At 35.5% G+C, this 25277-nt stretch overlaps 1 protein-coding gene across 1 annotated transcript in view; it reads right to left on the reverse strand.

Annotated features, from left to right (window-relative positions):
* Window positions 1-774: 774 nt before the first annotated feature.
* LOC138710116 (uncharacterized) overlaps window positions 775-25277 on the reverse strand; it is a 53164-nt gene continuing 28661 nt past the window's right edge. The window contains exons 2-3 of the mRNA XM_069840751.1: window positions 5341-5481; window positions 775-943 (exon numbers count right to left, since the gene is read on the reverse strand). Coding sequence (XP_069696852.1) covers window positions 933-943; window positions 5341-5481 — 152 coding nt within the window. The 3' untranslated portion in view covers window positions 775-932. The remainder of the gene's footprint in view (window positions 944-5340; window positions 5482-25277) is intronic.

Here is a 25277-nt window from a genome sequence, read left to right on the forward strand (position 1 = left end):
GAGTTTGACAAACAAAACGGGAGAATCATTCTGCAGTTTAAATGACAGATGAGTAGGTAATTAATTTTTTTAAATAGAGGGTGTTTCAGCAGGAATAGTAAATATTTAGAGGACGGTAGTATGGACTATGCTGAGTAAAAAAGTTTATATAAACAAGTGCCCAATTTTCAATGGGTATGGAAATACAACTGCTTGTATGTTGTGCATAACAAGCCTACAAGACAAGGAGGAAAGACAAATGACTTAACAATTACATTTATTGTTTATTTACATGGTATCAATATAATTCAACAGTTGAATGCACTCTTCCGCTCTGTCCTTCTCAGGTCGTCTTGTTGTTCCTTTTGAGAGCAATACTATTCATAATGTGAGCGACCAATAATTTGATCCTTGTGTTTGCTAGGGTTTTGTATACTTCGCTTCAAAAGACAAAATCGACAGGATTAAGGTCTGGGGACTTTGGAGGCCAATGCACGTGATTACCGGGGCTGATTCATCTTTCTGGGAATATGATATTAAATGAGTTACCTGGAGGCTAAAATGTACAGGCGCTGTACGAACATGCCCATCTTCGTGGCCAAAGGAAATACAAATGCTGCCCTCAGACGATCTTACAAGAGCGACACGTACTATTCCTTTGTGCGTAGTCATTTGCTTCATATCATTTCTAAGGTCTTTTATATGTAACATACTAGGAGCTGTATTTCAACATACATTGAAAATTGGACACATGTTTATATGAACTCTTTACACACTATAGTACATACTACCGCTCTCCAAAATATTTACTATTCCTCTTGAAACAGCCTGTATTCATTGTATTTAGTTACTGCTTCCCTACTTTGAAATATTACTGTACCTTCAGAAGAAGTCGAATCGTTGAAATGTGCGGATTTGTAGATCACCTGGACTGCATCTGCCTCCTCTTCTGTTCAGGGTCCAGCTAAAAAGCAATATTGAGTTTCTGGCTGATATGTACATATATTACCAGGCAGTACATCTCACTTGACGATGTGTGTCAGAGGAACAACAATTATTGTTTGTATGCATCTGAAGTCTGACTAGTGTAATATGTAGCTAGTCGGCGATGTATGCTCTGGAGGGGGAAAGGAACTGGCCACCCTAACCCATAATCTCCTGACCTAGTTACCTCATAAGTGTGCGTTCTTGGTATCACTTGTGAGGTTCAGACTTGTCTTCGGACAGTTGGCTAAACAACAACAACAATGCTGAGTGAAAATCGTCGTTATCACACTGATTGCTAGCTAATGAACAGAATAAATAGTACGTATTAGATAGAGTAAGGGAGGGGATTGTCGGATAGGTCTGGTAATGTCGGATAATCTCGGATAACATATTTCTTTTCCATCGAATGGTGCAATCTGATGTGAAAATAATGCATTACGTTCTCTACAAGTAGACGAACATCTGCATGAATAGCCATTACTGTTGAGTGCTTCACTGTGTGTGAATAGCGTGTTTTCAAAGTTTCTGCAAAAAAAAAAAAAAAAAAAAAAAAAAACTTTTTGAGGGTAAGTAATGTAATTTATTCGTTACAAGTTATTCTTATATTTACACAACATGGTATGCACTGTTTGATATACCATAGATAAGGCTTCTTAATTCTCTAATTGCAGAAATGCTATCGACAACATGTTTCATGCAGCTGGCTTGTTTTACTGTTTGTGAAGAGTCGGCCAATGTCGGATACTAGCCGAGGGCAATGTCGGATACTAGCCGAGGGCAATGTCGGATACTAGCCGAGGGCATTGTCGGCTATATTTCAATGCTGCTCGCTACATAAAAGCTGCCTTAAACCCATTTATATGTTTTCTATAACAAACCACTACATTTTTACTCCTGGGTATTTTTAATTAATGTAAGTAATTAATTTTCTAATTAATCGAATATTATGAAGTAACAAATTGTTTCTTCTTCTGATATTTTTAGATACCTAAAGTAAAAGAAAAAAGAGATTCAGTCTAAAAAAAATGGAAGTCTGAAGATATGGTAAATGCCATTGTCGCAGTACGGGAGAAAAGAATGGGCTATCTTGCTGCTTCCAAAAGATTCAATGTATCTCGATCAACATTATTTGATTATGTACGGTCCAACTCTGAGCCCACCAAAGCCGTTAAATCGAAACTTGGACGAAAACCAATTCTCCCAGCTTCACTTGCTAGTTGACTATGTGTTAATGATGGAGAGAAAATATTTAGGATGAACCAGAAATGATGTTAAAAGGCTTGCATATCAGTTGGCTAAACAGAACACTATTGTAATAGTTTCTGATATGCAATATATTATTTTAAATGCATTATCATACCTCTTACATAATAATGTCTAATGTATCCGACATTAGCTTCCCATTCTGTCAGTGATGATATTATTTCTGTTTTGTCTTTGCAAGTTATACAGCAAATACATATTATGTAAATTACATAATACTTATGTACAATCTGCAGGAACCCCAAGAGGTTATTATAATACTAAGTAATTCCAGTTCTAACTTTTTTCAATTACCTTTATTTTGAAACATCAAAATGGTATCCGAAAATACCCTCCCTTACTCTAAGAATGATAATATGTACGTCATCAAACTATCAACAATAAGTAAATCATTTTTAGGGAGCCGTGATTATGTACAATATAAGAAAAAAGTAATGGGCCTTTGAATATTCAAAGTTCCAGATACAAGCAACTGCGCATGCTCAGAGATATGGAGCATTCGTTCTATTTCGAATGCTGTCGTAAACCGTTCTGAAATGCACTTGAGAAAATACGAAGAAAATGGATTTGTATATTGATATGAACGACCCAGTTTAGAAGGAAACGACTGAAAATTGAAAGTTTTGAGAAAACTGCATTTTAAAGCAATATGTCGTGTGAGTAACCAATTACTCCAGAATTCTGTTAATGATGTTTCAAATAGTTACATCATAAGTTTCAAATAATTAAAATGCGTTAATTGGATTTTTCACAGCAACATGAAGCTTTAAAATTCTCGTTTCTCATAACTTTAAATGTTGAGTTGTTTCCCTCTTGAACTGGCCGTCTATACGTGGTACAGTCATAAGTTCTAAGACTTGACGCCTGGAGGGTAGGCTCCCACAAGAATCTGGATGTATCACAAGATGCCGCATAACACGGCGTACATTTAAATAGAACCACATCCTCCCTCAAAATAGTCTCCGTTGGCCGTTATGCACGTTTGCCAACGTTGGTATAGCTGCTGGAAGCACCGCTGAAAGATGTTGGCAGGAAGATCCCGTATGGCTGCTCCTGTGGCAGTCATGACCTCTTCGGAAGAATGAAATCTACGCCCACGTAGGGTTGCTTTCATGCGAGGAAAGAGAAAAAAATCGCATGGTGCGAGATCAGGTGAGTACGGAGGGTGTGGAAGAACTGTCACCTGTTGTCTTGCAAGTTTCTCTTGGACAAGGACAGAGCGATGTTCAGGGGGGGTTCATGTAGCAACAGCCAATTCTTTGTACGCCATAGCTCAGGTCGCTTACGGCGAATTGAATTCCATGTGAACAATTCCATTTGAATCAAGCATCACCTTGCCTTTTGACCTGTCTTGTCGCGGTTTTTTCTGTCGTGGTGATAACAGCGTTTTCCAGGTGGCGGATTGTCATTTCAGTTGCGGATTGTAAAGGAAACACCAAGTTTCGTCTCCAGTTATTATCCGGTTGAGAAACGTCGGATTATCGTCAGCACTACTGATGAGGTCACCACAAATCGTCATGCGATCATCACGTTGGTCTTGCGACAGGATTCGTGGCACACTGTGCTGGGTAACACGAGACATGTTCAGGTCATCAGACAGAATTTTGTAGCAAGTACCATGGCTGACCCCTACTGTTGCTGCGATATCGTCTACCGATTGGGAGTGGTTAGCATGCACCAACGTTGCAACTTCTTGGATCTTGCGTTCAGTTCGAATTGTTTGTGGCCGACCAGTACGCACATCATCTTCCAAACTGTCTCTTCCTTGCAAGAAATGTCGGTGCCACCTAAACACAACACTGCGACTCACTGCGTCCTCACTGTAAACTTGCTGCATCATTTTAAACGTTTCGGCAGCAGTTTTGCCTAATTTCTGGCAGAACTTGATGTTTGCCCGTTGCTCAAACTGTGACATCTCGGGTTCCGACGTGCGCATTCAAATCACCGTCACAACAAAGACCGTAGTTCTGCTTACAGTGCATGCACTCAACTATCTCTTGTTGGGCCGAGAGACTAACTGACAAGGTATCATACCATGGTGCCACATGTGCGCTATAGTGCACCACAACGTCACTATGCGCTCAGTATTAGAACTTAATGACTGTACCACTTATAGTGTACTACATTCAGACCTCGGTGAGGGTACTGACAGGCGCAGAAGTGAAGTCCTCCGTCTCGTCTCAGATGGCTCAGACATGTGCAAATCATGCAGGCAAGAGCGGATTCGAGCCTGGATGCAGTGATTTTTATTTCTTGAATAACTCTAAAATGGATTTTTTTTTCACAGAGTCATGTGACCGATGTTTCAGTTTATTCAACAGAAAGTGGAATAATTATTGCTCAAATCCTATCAGTTATTATTAGGCTTGACCTGCCTCAAAAAAAAAAAAAATATATATATATATAAACGAACCATTACTTGGGATATAGTTTGTCTTCTTCAAACAAACTAAAAACAAAAAAAAAAAAACAGTTATAGAAATTGTACTCTTAACATAATTTTAGTGTTATTCCGGTCGTGAACCAATCTGACCCGCGCAGATCAGTTTGCGGCTTCTCGTTCTTGCTAATAATGTCTCCACTTTCCGTCTCTCGGGTTTCTTGCCGCTCTCCTGAAACTATTTCCTAGAACGTTCACTGCTGGGACCAGAAGTCGATTTTCAGGACAAGACACTGGTGATTCCCCAGGTATGATTGCATGTAACACATTTTCCGACAAAATTACGGTGCAATTCAACCTCTAACAATTCTTAGCTAACATTCCCTAACACTTTGATTACTTTCAGTCTATTTTTTAAAACACTCTGTATAATTTGTCAATACTGTTGTTGTTTAGTCAACTGCCAGAAAAGACAGGTCTGAACTCACAAGTGACACCATCAAGGTACCATTCATGAGGCAACTAAGCCAGGAGATAATGGTTTAGTCTTGCCAGTTCCTTCCCCTCTTTGTCTTTATTATTCCTTACAATTGCATAATGTCGTCATTACCTCGTTTACTCGTATGTGACAAAGAACTCTGCAAATTTTGTGATAAAAATATTAAAATTTTGCCCTGAACGTGCTATTATTAGCCGTAAGTGAATGTTTATGGTGGATATAGTTGACTTACCGTCAACAGAAGGCAGCTCTTCTAAATGAGGAATATCTACGTCGTCTTCGTAGTCATTATTTATGAAGGTGTGCCAATATTTGGTGTTTTCAGTCTCAACAGCCGTCCTGATGTTAATTAGGCTGTTGGTCTGGACCGAACCTGTTGAACAGTGCAAACTCAATATAACATTGAACAACATATAACTAAATTACACACTTTTAAGTTTGCTTTCCTTTCCTCAAACATTTTATTTTGTTCGCATTACTATGTGTTATTGAACATTTTAAAATCCACACGTAGCCAGAGGCTATGTTTGTATAAATAATAAAGGTTTATTTACTTGACTTACAAGTTGAAGCATTGTGTATATTTTACAGTTATTTGTAATTAGGGCTCGGAAGTTGATGACCTAAAAATCACAGGAAAATGACTTATAACATGGCTTTAAAATTGTAAAAAATTTGACATCATAATGATTTCTAGGATCTCAGACTTGAAAGACATTCCTGTGTATTGAAAAGCTCTTCTCTCCTTCAACTGACGTCATGGGCACATACGTGAAGTGACCAAGGTCCGCAGGTGAAAAATCTTCATCAAAAACACTGAAGTCAGTGTTTTCAGCTTGCACACCTTTATCGGCTTTAGACATGACTGATATCCAATGTTATTTTCCAATACTTTTTTTTTTATTTTCCCCCTTATTTCCTATCCAAATTTCCTACTCACTTTTACAAATGTTCTTCGAAACTTTTAATATTTTTGACAGCTGAATGAATGGTCTCATCTCCTTTCTCTAACCATGTTATTGTTGTTGCCAAAATTGAAAATTTACCATTGACATATGAATTATTTGAGGATCAGACTTGAGAAACCGCTATAGAAGCAACACTTTCTCTATCTATACTGTCTTTACTTGTAAGATACAGTATTCTAACTGCGAGCACTGCGGCTGCAATATTTGTACTGTTGCGTTAAATGGGGGCAAGCACGTCCCACACATGGTCAGGAGTTAAGATTGATGCAACCATAAGGCAAATTCCTGCATGACGCAATCTGCACTAGGTTCTGGAATGTAGGCTACGATTACACCGTAAAAAATTCCGTTCAAAATAAGGAAAGGGTAATAATGCAAAAAAAGTAGGGCATTTCCTAAAAAATTGTCAGTAAACAATAAAAGACAAAAAGTGCAAAGAAATGCAAAAAAAAATAGTCATAGACTATATTGGTTCGTGTTGAATAGAAACGAGTTTATATCGTATCTCGCTTTGTCTGTGATGTCAGAAAAATTATGATATTTCAACTTCGAACCCTACACATCACTCATCAACTCTCCACCATTCCTCCGCCTCCCTTCTGATATTCCCATCACATCCACTCATTTCTTCTCCTTGCTTCCTTCAAGTTTTCCATCTTACCTGGCAGATCTAGAGTTTCTATAGCTCTTCTTTCTTCATCGGTGATGGCTTCCACCATGATACGACCTTCCTCAGTATCCCCCTCCCGGACATCCGATTGGGGGATAGTTTACGTCCGGATTCTTTTACCAAGAAAGGACGCATCATGGCATAATTATGTTTGAAGTCTTCTTTGGGATGAATAAATGCGGAAGCTTCCCATTGCTCTCCGCACACCACTCTCTCTTTGGCATCTTAAAAGATCCCAGGGGGCCCCAGCGTGGAGGTGAGGAGAGTGGATTTGACTAATTAGGCCCTCCGGACTTCACCGAAATTCACCGCAAGGGTTAAATATCAGATCCATCAGGGTTTTTGACCCAGTCAGAGACCAGGAAATCCCAATTAGCCTTCGCCCCCCTTATACTGTCTAAAGGATTATAAAGATCATAAAGGTGATAAGACCAACAAAGATTCTTATCGAACATGACACCAAGAATATTAGACATAAAAAAAGATTTAAAATTAAACAGTAACATATGGTACCTTCAACTTTTGCATGAAGTTTCATGAAAATACATTAGGTAAGAAAAAGACGTTATAAATGTTGTTTCAATTCACTCCCTATAAAGAGGTATTTTCCCTTACACAAACATTATCAGAATTTGTACTCAGATCACACAGCTACCTTTAAGTTCTGCATCAAGTTTCATGAAAATATGTTAGATAGGAAGGAAGTTATTAATTTTTAATAAATTCACACCCTCTAAAGAGCTAGTTTCCATTGCACAAACATTATCAGATTTTGTACTCAGATCACATAGCTAACTTTAAGTTCTGCAATCAAGTTTCATGAAAATATGTTAGATAGGAAGAAAGTTATTAATTTTGCCTAAATTCACCACTATAAAGAGGTTGTTCCCCCTAAACAATTGTAATCGGTGTTCATACAGAAATAAAATACGCTACCTTAAAGTTCTACATAAAATTTCATGAAAATCTGTGAAATAGAAGAGAAGTTATTAATTATGTGCAGCTAAATTAAGAAAATTTCAAACTGTGAGATGGCGAGTTTATGTGAGGGCGGCAATGAAATTCTGGGTTCTCTAAAAGCCATTTGTAATATTATATATTATTAATATTGTTGTTATAACGGTAATAATAATAATAATAATAATAATAATAATAATAATAATAATATTAAATTTAGTAAAAAGTAGAATTTTATGAGAAACAAATATGATTTTAAGAATACATTACCGCGGTTTACCCAAATATGTAATTATTTGATAAAATATGTGTACCTGACTCTGTAATTATAACTACAACCTGTATATTTGAAGCGCAAGTTTCAGAAAGGAACTAAATCAAAATTTGCATTTTTTGTGATGAAATGATTAATATTTCCATGAAGAACTGATTTACAAAGAAACGAACTTAGTCAAGCCTTCCCCTGTGTCTCTAACATCAAGATGATGATGATGATGATATTATTATTATTATTATTATTATTATTATTATTATTATTATTATTATTTATTGAAGTGGGTGTAAATGTTGAATTGAATCTGTGTTAATGACGCACATACCATAGCCACATTGTCAAAAACTTGCATTTTCAATTTATTTTAAAAGTGCACATTTACTATAATTAATATATCTACTTTGAACTTTTATAAGATCGTTAAAAGATAAACAAAACAAAATAATCTTTGCAATATAAATCTTAATATAATTTAATAGTATTTAATAATTATCACACGTAATTATATAAAATCCAGTATTTAATTATCCTGTTCGATGGGATTAATATGTTCCCTTTTAAAGGATACAAATCTTTTAGGGCGGAAAGCTATAGTCTCATTTCTGCTTTTGCATTTAGCCTGTTTCGGTAATTTGTTTTCATGAATAAATATGCAGAGAATCCAGATATGAAACTGATTAATATTATTTTTTTAGATCTTTAATAGTATTAATATTATTAATAATAATGAGATATAATAATTATTAATATTTATTTTGTAATTTTACAATTATATTATAATTATTATTAATGAAGAAGTTTCATGTTTTTATTGATCCACATTTTCATGACTTTGTACACTTTTTGTAGCAGACCTATTCTTCAAATTTGAAATATTATTTAAATATAATTTACGATTCACCGAAGTCCATACTTTCACAAGCGCTGCATTATGCGATTTATTTTGTTCGTATTTATTGATAAGGATGGATGGCCATAAAACAATGTAATGTGTTACAACCACAAAACATTATTCTCCTCAGTAATTTTTAATTTCGTCGCGATTTCGGTAGTGTTTTTAAATGTGCCTGTCCAATAGAGGGTTAATTATCATCTCCCAATATAAACATTTGTTCCTAGAATCGCTATTGATGCTAAAAACGTAAATGTTTTTTTCCCCTACTTATTGTAGCAGTAACATTAGATTCAGTCAAGTGACTGCCTCCACCCTTGAGTAAGAAAGAACGATTTAATAATGTGATATGATTATGTTTACTGTCATGTTAAAAAGTTACAGAATTCCGTGTTAAAATGTTGTTGTTGTTGTTGTCTAGTGCCTTGCATTTGGCAATGAAGCCATTAGCAGTCGTGCTTTCCAATGCTTTTGAACTGCAATTTCTTCTGATCTTAATGCTTCACAGGTCTTCAGGTGGTCTTCATTCATTTCTGCTGGATCTGTGGCTTTCATGTAACTGTTCCCTTAACGGGCACCAGTTTTTACAATGTGGCAGTTACATCACCCGACGTAAACCCCCATTATGCAAGGGGGACCGCTCCTGTCGTTCGTCAACGGGTCCTTCGGACCTAGCCGGGAGGACTAAATAGATGTTATTTAGCTCCACCGACCTTTCCCTCATGTGCCGCTGAGGGACGCTGTTGTGCTGTGATAGGCCAGCACATATGTAAATGGCATTTCCTCCATTTTAGATGAAACAGTTATACCGCTGTGACTCGGTCCCCAGATCCTCATCTGTTAAAAGCAGGGTGTATCACGGGCAGGTTGAGGTTGGGAATTGGGTAGGAGAGGCTGTAGGAGGCGCATCACTGCTCCTTACAAAATGTTAAACATATTAATGTTTTTCATTTCTGTCGAGAACCTAATTTGTTTTAACTTCAAACAAGTGAATCGGGCGATTGGTGTGAGCTGGCTGAATGACACCCCAGGATAAATGCCCTAGTCGCTACCAATAAAAATTCAGGTGTGCTGAACTTGTGCACGGAGTCCGTGAGTACCACAATCATTTGGGCCGGAAATTCCGACAAATCAGCCACTTTTATTCCAGCGCACACTATTTGTCGTATACAGTGTATAGGGAATAAATGTAACTTAAATCAGAATCAAATATAAGGGCCACGGACAATGGCCTAAATTGAGTTTTACTTTAAATCAGGGCTGGGCACATTACGTGATTCTGAGAAATGAGCGCTGTGTGCTTAAAGAGCGGTTCTTGCGGGCGTGGTGACGTATGCATACTGTACGTCATTCAGTGTCGGTGCAGTGGTGACTCTGCAATGTGAAGGCGAACTTTGAAGACGGAGCTTCCGCTCATACATTAAAGCGGCTGATGAACATGATAATGATGATGATAATTACAGTATCACAGAATATTCCGAAATGACATTAGTAATGCAGTATTTTTTTAAATGTAACCGATTAAGAAGTTCAATATCCAACGGCATTATTCTTTACAGCATGCTACTGAATATGACAAATATGTTGGTAATGAACGCCATAAATTAATACAACAACTTAAAGAAAATGTTTCTCAGGTACTTTATATCAGAGTATCTATTGATATTTATATTGCATTATAAGTTATTATACATGTAGTAAAATATAATTTTAAATTATACAAGTATTATGTTATATCACAGTATAGTATGTTACAGTTTGATATATCATATCACATCATATCATATGTCATGTCATATTATATTATATCATATCATATCATATCATATCATATCATATCATATCATATCATATCATATCATATCATATCATATCATATCATATCATATCATATCATATCATATCATATCATATCATATCATATCATATCATATCATATCATATCATATCATATCATATCATATCATATCATATCATATCATATCATATCATATCATATCATATCATATCATATCATATCATATCATATCATATCATATCATATCATATCATATCATATCATATCATATCATATCATATCATATCATATCATATCATATCATATCATATCATATCATATCATATCATATCATATCATATCATATCATATCATATCATATCATATCATATCATATCATATCATATCATATCATATCATATCATATCATATCATATCATATCATATCATATCATATCATATCATATCATATCATATCATATCATATCATATCATATCATATCATATCATATCATATCATATCATATCATATCATATCATATCATATCATATCATATCATATCATATCATATCATATCATATCATATCATATCATATCATATCATATCATATCATATCATATCATATCATATCATATCATATCATATCATATCATATCATATCATATCATATCATATCATATCATATCATATCATATCATATCATATCATATCATATCATATCATATCATATCATATCATATCATATCATATCATATCATATCATATCATATCATATCATATCATATCATATCATATCATATCATATCATATCATATCATATCATATCATATCATATCATATCATATCATATCATATCATATCATATCATATCATATCATATCATATATTGTATTATATTATATCATATTATATTATATTATATTATATTATATTATATTATATTATACTATATTATATTATATTATATTATGTATTAACAGGATAATAATGCACTTATTGAATCGGCTATGAGAATTAGCTACAAAATTTGCCACGAAATTGCAAGGGAATTGAAAACATTCAACGAAGGTAAATTCAGCAAGCGATGTTTAATTATATTGGCAGGTGAACTCTATCCACAGCAAGTAGGGAAAGTGGAAGCCATACGCCTGTCTCGTAGAACCGTGGTGAGGAGATTGCAGTATGTGCGTATGGGTTATGTAAATAAGCCTAATGATTTGTGTGTGTGTGTGCATAGAGCGAAGTTTATTTCATTAATAAGAGTGTTATAAAGTTTGTACTGTACAATGGATTGATGTAATATCCATATAAACTATTATGTACTGACAGACTGAATGACTAGAACAACCGTGGCTCTTGTTATATTAATGCAGGGAAGGTAGCTGTAATGCGAGTCCGCCACTGCGTGAGCGTTCTGCTCTGGCTTGGAATTGAAGTGCCTTGTGGAGCGAGAGCAGCTCTGGCCGACTAAATGGAGCCGCTCTCATGCCCGGCCCTGCTTTAAATGTTTCTGTCCCAAGCGTGTTGAAATGGAATAACAATGGCGGCCAACAAGCTGATTGCGCTACTCTGCGTATCCAAGGATTCTGCTTGTAAACAGTTCCTGTACCTTCATATTTTTTACAGATGCACCTCCAGCTTCATCAGCCCCTCCTTCCTGATCATCATCTCCTGCCTGTCGATCTCCTCCAAGTAGTCGCTGCTTGAGGTCTGAGAGGCAGCATAAACCATCATCGGGCCAGTTGTTTCTTCTTCATCTAAAAGGCAGTGTAATTCTGAGTTAAAATCTCCGTAATACACTGATTGCTAGCTACTGTCCAGCCGAATGGTTATATCGCATCCCGTTTCTCCAGTCCTCTCTGTAAGATTTAGTGGCTGAGCTGTTAGGCTCTTCTCTGCATGGGCCATTCCACGAAAATGCCACATTTTCACGAAAAATAAAAATCTCACGAATCTCTGCTTGTTATATGTCATTTTTTTCGTTATGATCCGAATTTTTTGAATCTGATAACACTCATTGTGTAACAACACGTATATGGGAGGAAAAGCGCCAAGAAGTCTGTGGTTTAAGAGCGCGAAATTATCTACTAGAATCACATATTTGAATGCACATTTAAGGCAAATAAATCATTACTCCTGTATGTTAAATGCAGTGAATAATGAAGTGCGGACCTTCGTTAATAATTACAATGCATAGAATCCGTAATACAATGATTATTTCGTGCTTTATTGCAATTATTACAAAGAAATGTTGAGAGTTCGTGTGTCACGCTCAAATGGACATTTGTTTATATTTCTTCAAAACCATTTCATTTTTTCATGTTTCATAAATATAAAAGTGAGAAACATCACATAACAATCAACTTCTTATATGGACAACATTTTGATTTATGTACGTATTCTACAAGAAAAACACGTGACACACGTAACACAATGACTGTGACACACGAACAAAAATGTTATGTTCGTGTGTTACTAAAGTTTATCCTAAAATCCAGTTACAAGTTTTGTTGTTATTGGAAGTCTTTACGTCTAAACATAATTAGCAGTGGAATTTCAAATATTTATTGTTGATTTAGATAATTGTGTGTGCATTTTTTTTTCAAAGTACATAAACTGTAAGTTAAACACTCTTGAAAATATGTGTTCCATAACTGTTGTAAGGGGGAAAGGAACTGGCCATGCTATCCCATTATCTCCTGACCTAGTTGCCTCATAAGTGGTGCCTTCTTGGTATCACTTGTGAGGTTCACACCTGTCTTTGGACAGACTAAACAACAACTGTTGTAAAAATATAGTGTGTAGGCCTAAAATTAGCATAAGACAATTTATGCCTAAAGTTCGTATAAAATATGTATTATTTTTTTAATTCCTTGAATTAAAAACTTAAAAAATTGGTTTATGTTAATTTATTTCATATTAAAAACAAGCTTATGCAGTACATTTATATCGTAAATAGGTAGCCACCATACTAAGCCTGTGTATAAATAAATTGGTGTAATTATTTGCAGATTAGGTAAATGGTACTAAATTTCTGATACTAATTTAAAATCGTTTTATTTAATAACATTAATTATTTTACCCTAAGTATCATTTAGCAAATCTAAAAGTTAGGCCTTTTTAAATCTATATTAGTTTTTCTATTGATATAAATATTAATACATTTTGAACATTTTTTGATAGTATTTCCAGGAATTTGAGTTGGGCTGATTACTTGGTTGGGGTTTTTTCCGAGGTTTTCTCCAACCATAAGGCGAATGTCAGGTAATCTATGGCGAATTCTCGGCTTCATCTCGCCAAATACCATTTTGCTATCACCAATCCCATTGACACTAAATAACCTACTGGTTGATACAGTGTCGTTAAATGACCAAGTAAAAAAAAGACGTCAAAAATAGGCTACATATGAAGTTACAAAATCTTGTGGTGGCGAAGAATTGAAAGTGTCTGTGATGTCCAAGGAAGGGAAGTACTACAAATGGTTGACATATTGGTATATTCGTCACATGACATTACACAGGAAATATCACCACATATGGCTGTAAACAACCATGGATATTTCAATTTAAAAGTGTATTTTAGTGCAATATAGTGTTGTTTTGTATAATAAGAACCGTAGGCATAGTGTATAAGTCTTCCACAAGAAGTGATGTATTTATAGTGCATTTAAAACAATTAGTAACCAACATGACAGAAATGTTGGTGTGTCACAACACATTTGCAATATTTTGTTTCTTAATGGCACTGTTAGTTTTTTTTTTAATTTCGTGATTTAGCAGTTACATGTACTACACAAGTGTCTTAATTGTTTGGAAAACAACTGAATGCATTTATGTCATTTGGCACAATAATATGAACATTTTCCATTTTGGTAATAAATCTAGTGGCAAGAAAATGTTCGTGTGTCACACCATACAATATTTAATATTTTTTTGCACTATTAATTATTCCTTTTCATTAAGAATTTGTGTTTATATTTAGGAATACTTATGTTAAAAGACAGTAATGTTTTTTTCATGAATTACTAAGTATTTAATTAAATATCCTGTGAAGATCATAGTTAGGTACTTAAAAAATGTTACGTGTGTCACTATGGAATGACCCGCACATATTTTCTGTATGGAGTTAGAAGTTTATCTAATGTTATACACCTGTTTAAAGTAATTTAAATGAAAGGGCCTTGTTAAGTAAATAACTGTCACGTGGGACAATCTTGATAGACGATATTTCTTAACCGTCCCCAAGAATAGAAATCCAAAGGATTGAAGTCAGGAGATAGTGCTGGCCATGCCACAGAACCGCATCTCCCAATCCATCACCCAGCGAAGAGCTGATTGGCTATATCACGTGCCACCAAAGAGAAATGAGCTGGGTAACCATCCTGCTGAAGCCACATTACTACTCGTGTTGCCAGCGGTACGTCCTCCAAAGTTGGTTGAGGATGTTCTTCAGGAAGTCAGCATACATGACACTATTCAGAGCACCTTCAAAGAAATAAGGTCCAATCATTCAGTGTCCGAAGATGTCACACTGACACTCCACCGGTGCTGGTTGTCCATTTCTCTCAGTCAGAGAGGACTGACTTGAGACCAGTAGTGACCATTATGGATATTGACATCACCATTGCTCTTGAATATCGCTTCATCTGTGTAAAGAATACAGCGATGAAACCATCAGATTTTACCTGACAATATTCTATTTTTAGGGACGATTAAAAAAACATCGTTTATCAAGACTGTCCCACAATAAGAGATAACATAAAACAGCGAATCCGGGAGACCTGCCAGTCACTTGACCACGCCAAGTGTTAGGAGTCACTGACAGTGTTAGAGGAAGAGTACAGGTGTGTGCTGCTCAGAACGGCAGACAGTTTGAACATTTATAAAAATTAATGGAATTGTCCAGTCTTTCAGTAAAATATCAACATTAATAATTGTCTTGTTTACATTTTTGTCTTGCAACATTTCTCTATTTTGATGACATTATATTTTTGTACGTTTTCTCATTGAAAGAGTAGGAATTGGTAAAAACGTTTCCTATGAAAGTTGTTTGTTTTGAAGAGCTCTATCAAATGGAACCTTATTCGACCTGGACTCCCATTTGAAATTTGAAAGTGATACGCCACTGACCCTACTTCCTTTTAAAGCTGACTGATGAAATTAAGCTCAAGTGAAAGTTCACATGTGGCTTAGTTATAAATATTTTTTCTCGAAAGTTTTAATGCACTAGATTCCGAAGTAAACGACTTACTTGTGGTTCGAATCACCCATTTTGTTTTCATACGTTTTCTCATTGAAAGAGTATGAATTAATAAAAACGTTTCCTATGAAAGTTGTTTGTTTTGAAGCGCTCTATCAAATGGTACCCTATTTGACCCAGACTCCCATTTGAAATTTTAAATTGATACGCCACTGACCCTACTTCCTATTAGAGTTGACTCATGAAATTAAGCTCAAGTGATAGTTCACATGTGGTTTAGTGATAAATATTTTTTTCTGGAAAATTTTAATGCACTAGTTTCCGAAATAAAAGACTGTTACGGGTGGTCTGAATCACCCTGTACAATATGAACCGTAAGTAATGTCATTAATTCTGGTGGATAATTCCTTTAGTAAAGAGCAACAAAAGAAGTCAAATACAATTTTTCTGTCTTTTGAATAGTTTACCATAAAAATGTGAATATTAAAATACAAGAATTACGAGATAGTGCAACGCTGTGTAATCAATAGGAAGTACACGTAATTCTCTCTTGCTCTGAACAATCCCTTCACCTGGCTTGTTACGAACAGGGAAGTTGCAGGTTATTGCCACGTACATTGTTTTAAACCTATAAGAAAAATACTGATGATATAGAGTCTAAATTTTGTATTATACTGTCTTAAAGAAAGGGGAATGAACACTGCTCACTTCACGTTAAACAAAATAAAAAAAAAATTGAAAGTAAACTCTAAAACCTAATTTTAATTAAATATTCAGAGCGCACAGACAATAACGTGCGCTTATTTCAGAATAAAATTAAAAGATTAAGAAATATTTGTACACTCCCATTTCAATTGAATATTCTCAGAACTAACACAATAATGATACTTAGTTCACGTTGTAAAAACAAGATTTTACAACATTTAAAACTCTACAGGCAAAAATAAAAATATGATTTGTTATTTTATGTTAAACGAACAAAATTACAAATAATAAGATTTTTAAACTCTTTCAATTTACGACGGCGCTTATTCCGTCGGATCCCGGCCAACTAGTCACTCATAATGAGTGCACCTCATCACATGTGTGGACTTCAGTCCTACGTTCATAGACATCTATGACGTAGTGCAGAGGGCGGCCACTAGAGGGAACCCAAGAGTTGGAACTTAATCTGAGACGATTCTGTCCGGCGCCGGGGTGGGTATCCTGTGTGGCTTAGTGGATAAAGCATCAGCACGTAGAGCTGAAAACCCGGGTTGAAATCCCGGCGCCGGAGAGAATTTTTCTCCGTTCCATTACTCTTTCATCGTATGATGACGCAGAATACCTGCATGGAAATATCATATGTACTTCGGCACATTAAAATAATATATATCTTTCAATTTAATTTCAATTAAATATTCGGTGAACATAAGCAATGCGAAAAAAATTATTAACTTATTTTACGTCACACAAATCAACTTAATTATATAAAAAAACTCTATTTGTCGTGCTACAAGCATTTTATTCAGGCAAATAGAAATATTTCCCTCCCACCTTAATATTTTAAAGAGGTAACCGGTAAACTTACATCCAAGGAATCAAACTTCCCGAGACGTCTTCAAAATCAGTCGTGTGCGTTATGTTTACATTTCTCAACCGTCGCGCAGTGGTCTAAAATCCATATTTAGGAGGACAAATGGAGAAAAATGACATGTAAAAAAATGAAATTAAACCCTTAAATTATTTTTCCTATATAGCTGAGTAACACTGAATTGATAATCTTAATCAGCGGAGGTGGCTGCATAGCGAGATAAGAAGCCGGTAACATGCCACATTTCGCCACCCAGCATTCTTACTCAGCAAGCGCCGCGAGTCTGCCGTTTTCCTTGTGCTGTAACTCTGTTGTAAGTGGTCGATTCCATTCATATTTGGTATCAACATGTCAAGTAGTTCTTTGGGTATGTAACACTGTTTGTTTTTGTTACATTTAATGTTATTATAGCATGTCAAATTAGCATGAATGGACACGGGACAAAATATAAATACAACCATTGAGTGCAGACTTTGCTAAGGTAGAGAAAAAAAAAACCCCTTTGGTTCGTCCAAAAATGATTTTTTTTCACTTCATTCACTATTTACCTCTATTTAAAATCTAGTCTTAAGCTGCGCAGATTTGCGGAAGTAATAATTTATTAGCACTATTCTTTCGAGGTGCAGTAGTGCAATTTTTCTCGGTTGCAGTTATTTCAATACCTGTGAACCGAATCTGCTTCCGCAGTATAATTCAGGGAATTCAAGATGACAGCTTGTTAATTATGTACCAAATAAGCTTTCGGAGTGTCCAAAAGGTGCAATAGTACCTAAAATGTTATATTCCCCCCCCCCCATAATATTTTGTCTAAATGCATCCCCCTGTAAGGGGCACTTCTGTTCATACCAACGTAAACAGAGTTTGTACACAAAACAAATGTATTAAGTGTAACTACTGTATAAAATTTCATAAAAATCTGTTAGATAGGACAAAAGTTACTAATTTTGTCTAATTGCGCCCCCCTGTAAGGGGTAGTTACACTTAGACCAACGTAATGAGAGCTTGTATACAAAACATACATGCTACCTGTAACTACTTTGTAAAATTTCGTAAAAATCTGTTAAATAGGAGAAAAGTTACTAATTTTGTCTAATTGTGCCCCCTAAAAGGGGTAGTTCTCCTTATACCAACGTAATCAGAGCTTGTATACAAAACATATATGTTCCTTGTAACTGTTTTGTAAAATTTCATGCAAATCTATCAAATAGGAGAAAAGTTACTAATTTTGTTTAATTGCGCCCCCCTATAAGGGATAGTTCCCCTTATACCAACGTAGCGAGAGCTTGTATACAAAACATACATGCTACCTGTAACTACTTTTTAAAATTTCATAAAAATCTGTTAAACAGGAGAAAAGTTACTAATTTTGTTTAATTGCGCCCCCTGTAAGGGGTAGTTCCCCTTATACGAACGTAATCAGAGCTTGTATACAAAACATATATGCTACTTGTATGTAAAATTTCATAAAAATCTGTTAACCCGTTAGCACCCAGAAAAAAAGTTATTCAATTTTTTTGTTATATTTATGAAATTATCGTATTTAGGATGTAAGAATTAAGGAAAAGCCACATTTCTGAAAAAAAGATAATATAATCTATTAGATATTAGCTGATACCATATGGTATCACTGGGCGCTTACACTACTATCATTACACAAAAAATACAAAGATAGCCTATGCTACAATAATGAGGCTTGAAATTCTACATTCAGTTCATTGTGTATGGTATTTAGCGAAACAGGTCAGACACAAGCCTACATTGCATTTCTGACACATTGTCCGGCCAAATTACTTGCATTCTTCTCCAGCACATCTTCTATTGCAGTGAGCAACAAAATGATTGAGTCCATCAAATCGCAAATCTGATAAATTTTGTCGGGAAAGATTTACTCTTCCAGGAGATTTCTGTGGGACACTATTGCGCGTTAGATACACTTGGACAATTTCTCTTCGGAAGTCAAGCTGCGATGTTCCCTTGTGGATTTTCTTGTAGAGAAACCATGAGTTCATTACGGCCATATCTAAGAGCCAAGTGACAATGGACCAATACCACTTTTTGGATCGAATACCGATACGGTATTGCGCAATCCTTTTGTCCATGATATCTGTTCCTCCCATATTGGAATTGTATTTTGCAATGCAGTCTGGACGAGGTACCATAATATTCTTCTTGTCTTTCAGTGAGTATCTCTTCACATTTCCTACTGGGGCAAGTCCAGTGCTGTTTGATGCAATTGTAACAATAGAATTATCCATCCATCTCACAAAAATTATACCATTGTTGTGTTCAATAATATGCTGAAACTTGCCCCTGATTTCCTTGGAGAAAACTTTCTTATCAGCTAATGGACATGACTTTGGTACTCTGTTCTGTCTTACGGTACCAACTGCACCATATCCTAAATGTTTCAGGTAAGCGAATAAATTCACTCCTGTAAACAAGTTGTCCATGTAAATGGTGAAGGGTACACATTTGGTTGGTAGTTCATCCAGCATGAGCACTAATGGAGACGCAGCTTTGCCAAATAAACTGTCATAATCACTGTCACCACGCTCGCTCTTGCCCTGATGCAAGTCAAAATCAACCAAATATCCATCACTAGTATTTAGACACCACACTTTATACCCAAACCTTACGGGTTTGCTACGTAAGATAATGATTCAGTAGGTACAAAATTAGCCAGGCATTTTTTCTTTAGTCTGTCCATAAGTGGGAGAATTTTCCACACTTTATCTTCACTATTCGGTGCTGTGTTATCAGCAAAGTGTAAAAATCTCTGTATCTGGAGAAACCGATTTCTTCTCATTGAATTGCTGACCATGGTATTTTTTACATCTTCATGAGTTTCCCAATACAGCATTTTAGAAGACAAAGTATTATACCCACTTAGAATCAAAATACCGAAGAAACACCGCAAATCTGACATGGTAATTTGAGGATCCGTTTCAGTTAGAAAATGTGTATAGTGCTGAGTCTCTTTGACAAGATATTTTAGTGTCTCATCATCAAAGAACTCTTCAAATAAGTCAACACATAACATATTTGAAAAGCGTGTATAGTCAGCAGGAGGAAATGAAAAATTACAATGTTTCAAATCACCTTCGATCCAGTTATATGTAGTTGGGTTAGTTTTTCTTTGTTGAATCCAATCAGGTGCTTGTTGCTTACGTTGTTGTTGTTGTTGTTGTTGCTGCTGCTGCTGCTGTTGCTATGTAGGCTGTATGGATGGTGGAAATACACTAGAAGCAGTTACTTTTTGTTGAATCAAATCAGGCGCTTGTTGTTCAGGTCGTCGTCGTCGTCGTTGTTGTTGTTGTTGTTGTTGTAGCTGCTGCTGTTGTTCTGTAGACCGCAAAGATGGTAAGATGACACTAGAAGTGGCTAAACTTTGTTCAATCAAATTACATGTTTGTTGTTGAGGTCGTCGTCGTTATTGTGTAGGTTGTACAGATAGTGAGGCGCCACTACAAGACATTTCAGATGGTTCATAATCTCCTCCAAGCGTATTTCAGCTGCAGCAAGTAACTGACGTCCTGTTAGATTATATATCATTCCTCCGTCATCTTCATTTGCTGAATCTTCAAGAGTGTCAACATGGACGTCTGGTGGCACAATAAATATATCCTCAGTTTTATTTGCTACGTCATCATTTGCTTCTATTATATCTAAAAACTCGGATAGTGTCAACCCATCACTGGAATAAATAAATAAATATATGTAAGTACACAATTAAATTATATATAAATATACCATACTTTTATGTCTATGATTGTAGAGTCTATATAATTTACGGTTATGCTGTGTAATTAGGCACAACATAACATTTAGAAAATATGATACACGTATACATGCCTCGATGTTATAAACGCCCAGTGATACCATATGGTATCGTGGTCTTTAAGACATTGTTGCATAAAAGTTATTTATATTTTTGACATTTAAAATTTGCATGCCTCTTCTTTGACTCATTGTTAATACATATTACATATTCGTTAGAAAGATAATCAAGGTTAAAAGGATGATATTGTGCTTACACGTATTGAACGTCCATGATTTTCACTTCTCACAACCACGTCCACACTCTTGAGACTGACCCAGCTCACTAACAACTCACATCTGTGAAATTGTTACTGGAGTGCATCTGCTACTTCACGCTGAAGAAAATATGACCCTCAGACTCAACCCCTAAAATACCAGGGGTCAGAACTGACAACGTTACACTTATAGTGCAAGCTGATACAAAATGGTATCTGTGGGCGCTAATGGGATAGGAGAAAAGTTACTAATTTTGTTAATTGCGCACCCACTATAAGGGGTGGTTCCCCTTATATCAACGTAACGAGAACTTGTATACAAAACATATATGCTACCTGTAACTGTTGTGTAAAATTTCATAAAAATCTGTTAAATATGAGAAAAGTTACTAATTTTGTCTAATTGCGCCACCTATAAGGGGTAGTTCCGCTTATACGAACGTAATCAGAGCTTGTATACAAAACATATATGCTACTTGTAACTGCTCTGTAAAATTTCATAAAAATCTGTTAAATTGGAGAAAAGTTACTAATTTTGTCTAATTGCGCCGCCTATAAGGGGTAGTTCCGCTTATACGAACGTAATCAGAGCTTGTATACAAAACATATATGCTACTTGTAACTGCTCTGTAAAATTTCATAAAAATCTGTTAAATAGGAGAAAAGTTACTAATTTTGTCTAATTGCACCGCCTATAAGGGATAGTTCCGCTTATACGAACGTAATCAGAGCTTGTATACAAAACATATATGCTACTTGTAACTGCTCTGTAAAATTTCATAAAAATCTGTTAAATAGGAGAAAAGTTACTAATTTTGTCTAATTGCGCTGCCTATAAGGGGTAGTTCCGCTTATACGAACATAATCAGAGCTTGTATACAAAACATATATGCTACTTGTAACTGCTTTGTAAAATGTCATAAAAATCTGTCAGATAGGAGAAAAGTTTCTAATTTTGTCTAAATGCGCCCCCCTATAAGGGGTAGTTCCCCTTATACCAACGTAACGAGAGCTTGCATACAAAACAACGTAACGAGAGCTTGCATACAAAACATATATGCTACCTGTAACTACTGTGTAAAATTTCATAAAAATCTGTTAGGTAGCTGAAAAGTTATTAACATGTCCCGCTAAATTTGCATTCTAGACCACTGTGCGTCGTCTCGAACACCCCAGCTGTTCAGGTACTTGGCCTACGACAACGTGTCTGTGCCTCTCTGCAGGCAATATTAACCTTTACATCGTTGTCACTGTGCACTGCGTTTTAAAATTCCTTTGCAGAACGAAAACTTACATTTGTTCGGATGAAATTTCTGCACATTTAAAGGACAAAACTAAAATAAAATTATTTAAATCATTTATTACCATAATACACCGCTCTGTTAAATGACCGATAATATTGCGAAGTAATTCAATAGTTTTTACAAAATACGCTATGAAATCGTTCATATACAGTATTTTTTTCTCTCAAAAAGGAAGCAAAAACGACCAAAATGCTATTAAACTATTTTGTTTCAAATACTAACCCCTTGAAATTAATGACATTACTTACGGTTAAACCTGAATAAAATCCCGTACTAAATTGTTTTGTTGAGTGGGATGAATATGTTCCTTTTTAAAGGATACACACTTTTTTTCTACAATTATATGGTTTTAGGGCGGAAAGCTATAGTCTCATTTCTGTTTCTGCATTTAGCCTTCTTAGGCAATTTATGTTCATGAATACATAAGCAGAATATCCTGATATGAAACTGATAAATATTATATTTCCTTTTAGATCTTTGATAGTATTAATGATATTAATAATAATGAAATATAATTATTATTTATTTTGTAATATTACGATTATGTCATAATAACATTATTATTGGTGATGTTTTATGTTTTTATTGATTCGTATTTCTGTGACTTTATATACATTTTGCAGTATTCTCCAATTTTAAAATACTATTTAAATACAATTTATGATTCACAGAATTCCAAACTTTCAGAAGCGCTGTATTACACGATTTATTTTGTTTGTATTTATGGATAAGGAAGGATGGTCATAAAACGATGTACTGTATTAAAATCGTAAACCTCGTTGTCCTCAGTAATTTCTAAATTTTGTCACTTTTTCCGTAGTGTTTTAAAATAATATGCTTGTCCAGTCGAGGCTTAATTATCTCCCCCCAATATACACGAACAGTGACGTGTATTATGCAAATCAAGATGTTGATTTGAATAATTTCGAGGGAAAAATTGTTCCGGAGCCGGGTATCGAACCCGGGACCTTTGGTTTAACGTACCAACGCTCTACCACTGAGCTACTCGGGAACTCTAACCGACACCGATCCAATTTCTTCCTCTTGATTTGCATAATACACGTCACTGTTCGTTAACAGAAAACCACAATTTAAGTCACACGGAGTTAGTGTGCACTCGAAGTTGGTTGCTTGACGGTTGTCAGCCCACTTTGAGGTCTGTGGATGTAGAGGGAGAAATTGGATCGGTGTCGGTTAGAGTTCCCGAGTAGCTCAGTGGTAGAGCGTTGGTACGTTAAACCAAAGGTCCCGGGTTCGATACCTGGCTCCGGAACAATTTTTCCCTCGAAATTATTCAAATCAACTTTACAGGGAGTTATACCTGAAAATCTTGATTTGCAAGTAAAATAAAGTATACACATTAAATCTAAATGATGTTAATGTTCATTAAATTATGGTTGCATGTAATAAAAATTAGAAACATGTTAAAGGAATTATCATTGCACCAATGAGTGGTCTCTGGACGAAAATGACCGCATTTTAATTATTTGGTTGCAATTTAAATTAAGTAACATATTAAACGATTTATCCTTCTATCAAACACGAATGTTCCCTGGATCAAATGTCCTATTTTAATTATGTAATTACTTTATATTTATTTCTAACGGGTGCAGCGGAGCGCACGGGTACGGCTAGTTTTTATAATAATTTTAGAACATGTGTAGACTTTTTGTCGAGATATTAATTAGTGGCAAAATAAGATAAATTTGTCACTGTGACAGTTTGATAATAATAGCACAGTCACGAAGCTTGAGTTTAAGAGGGTACTAGGAAAAATAGACTGTGCAGGTACTATTTCGCATTGTCTGTAATGAGGCGATAGTAGCGATCCTAGTGGTTAGCAACTATCTATGGATGCATATTTACTATGTATTGAGCTTCGTGACTGTATATACTAGACTCTGATAATAGTCGTAATCGTAACAATGGAGCTGGATTATATGGAGGAAGAAGACCAGGCGTACGTAATAATGAAAGAGAAAGGCAGAGTGAATATAAGAGTCGTCTAGATTCAAAACCCTCTAAACGCAATTTTTGCACATTTTCATGTTTTTATACCATGGTATAAATATTGAAGTTGAAAGCCAACCCATTCCGGCTGAAATAGAGCGATGAAAATTGGGTTTAGTTTCAAAATCCCCTGAAGAGCGTAAAATTTACATAATTGTTAGATTCAAAATTCTCTATCAACAAAAGAGCCAATCGGTGATGAGGATGAGGTCATGTGCCAGTATGTTTGTTTGTATGTGGTTTGTATGTGGTTTAAATGTTGTGAAACCTACTCTACAGAAAAGAAGAAGACCACAGGCAGAGTTTGGGGTGAACAGTAGTAAGTCTAAGGGTACGGCCACACGAGCTACATTTGTAGCAAGTTTTCTGCGACAAATGTAGCTGGAATTATAGGCAGCATTGAGTTAAATGGAAGCGGCCACATGGAGCAGTAAATGTAGCAAGTTTGGCGCATCCCAAGGTCGTGTCGCAACTCGAATGGGTCCGGGTCCATTTTTTCTGCGACATTT

Source organism: Periplaneta americana, chromosome 12, assembly GCF_040183065.1.
Source record: "Periplaneta americana isolate PAMFEO1 chromosome 12, P.americana_PAMFEO1_priV1, whole genome shotgun sequence".
In the NCBI taxonomy this organism is placed as follows: Eukaryota; Metazoa; Arthropoda; class Insecta; order Blattodea; family Blattidae; genus Periplaneta; species Periplaneta americana.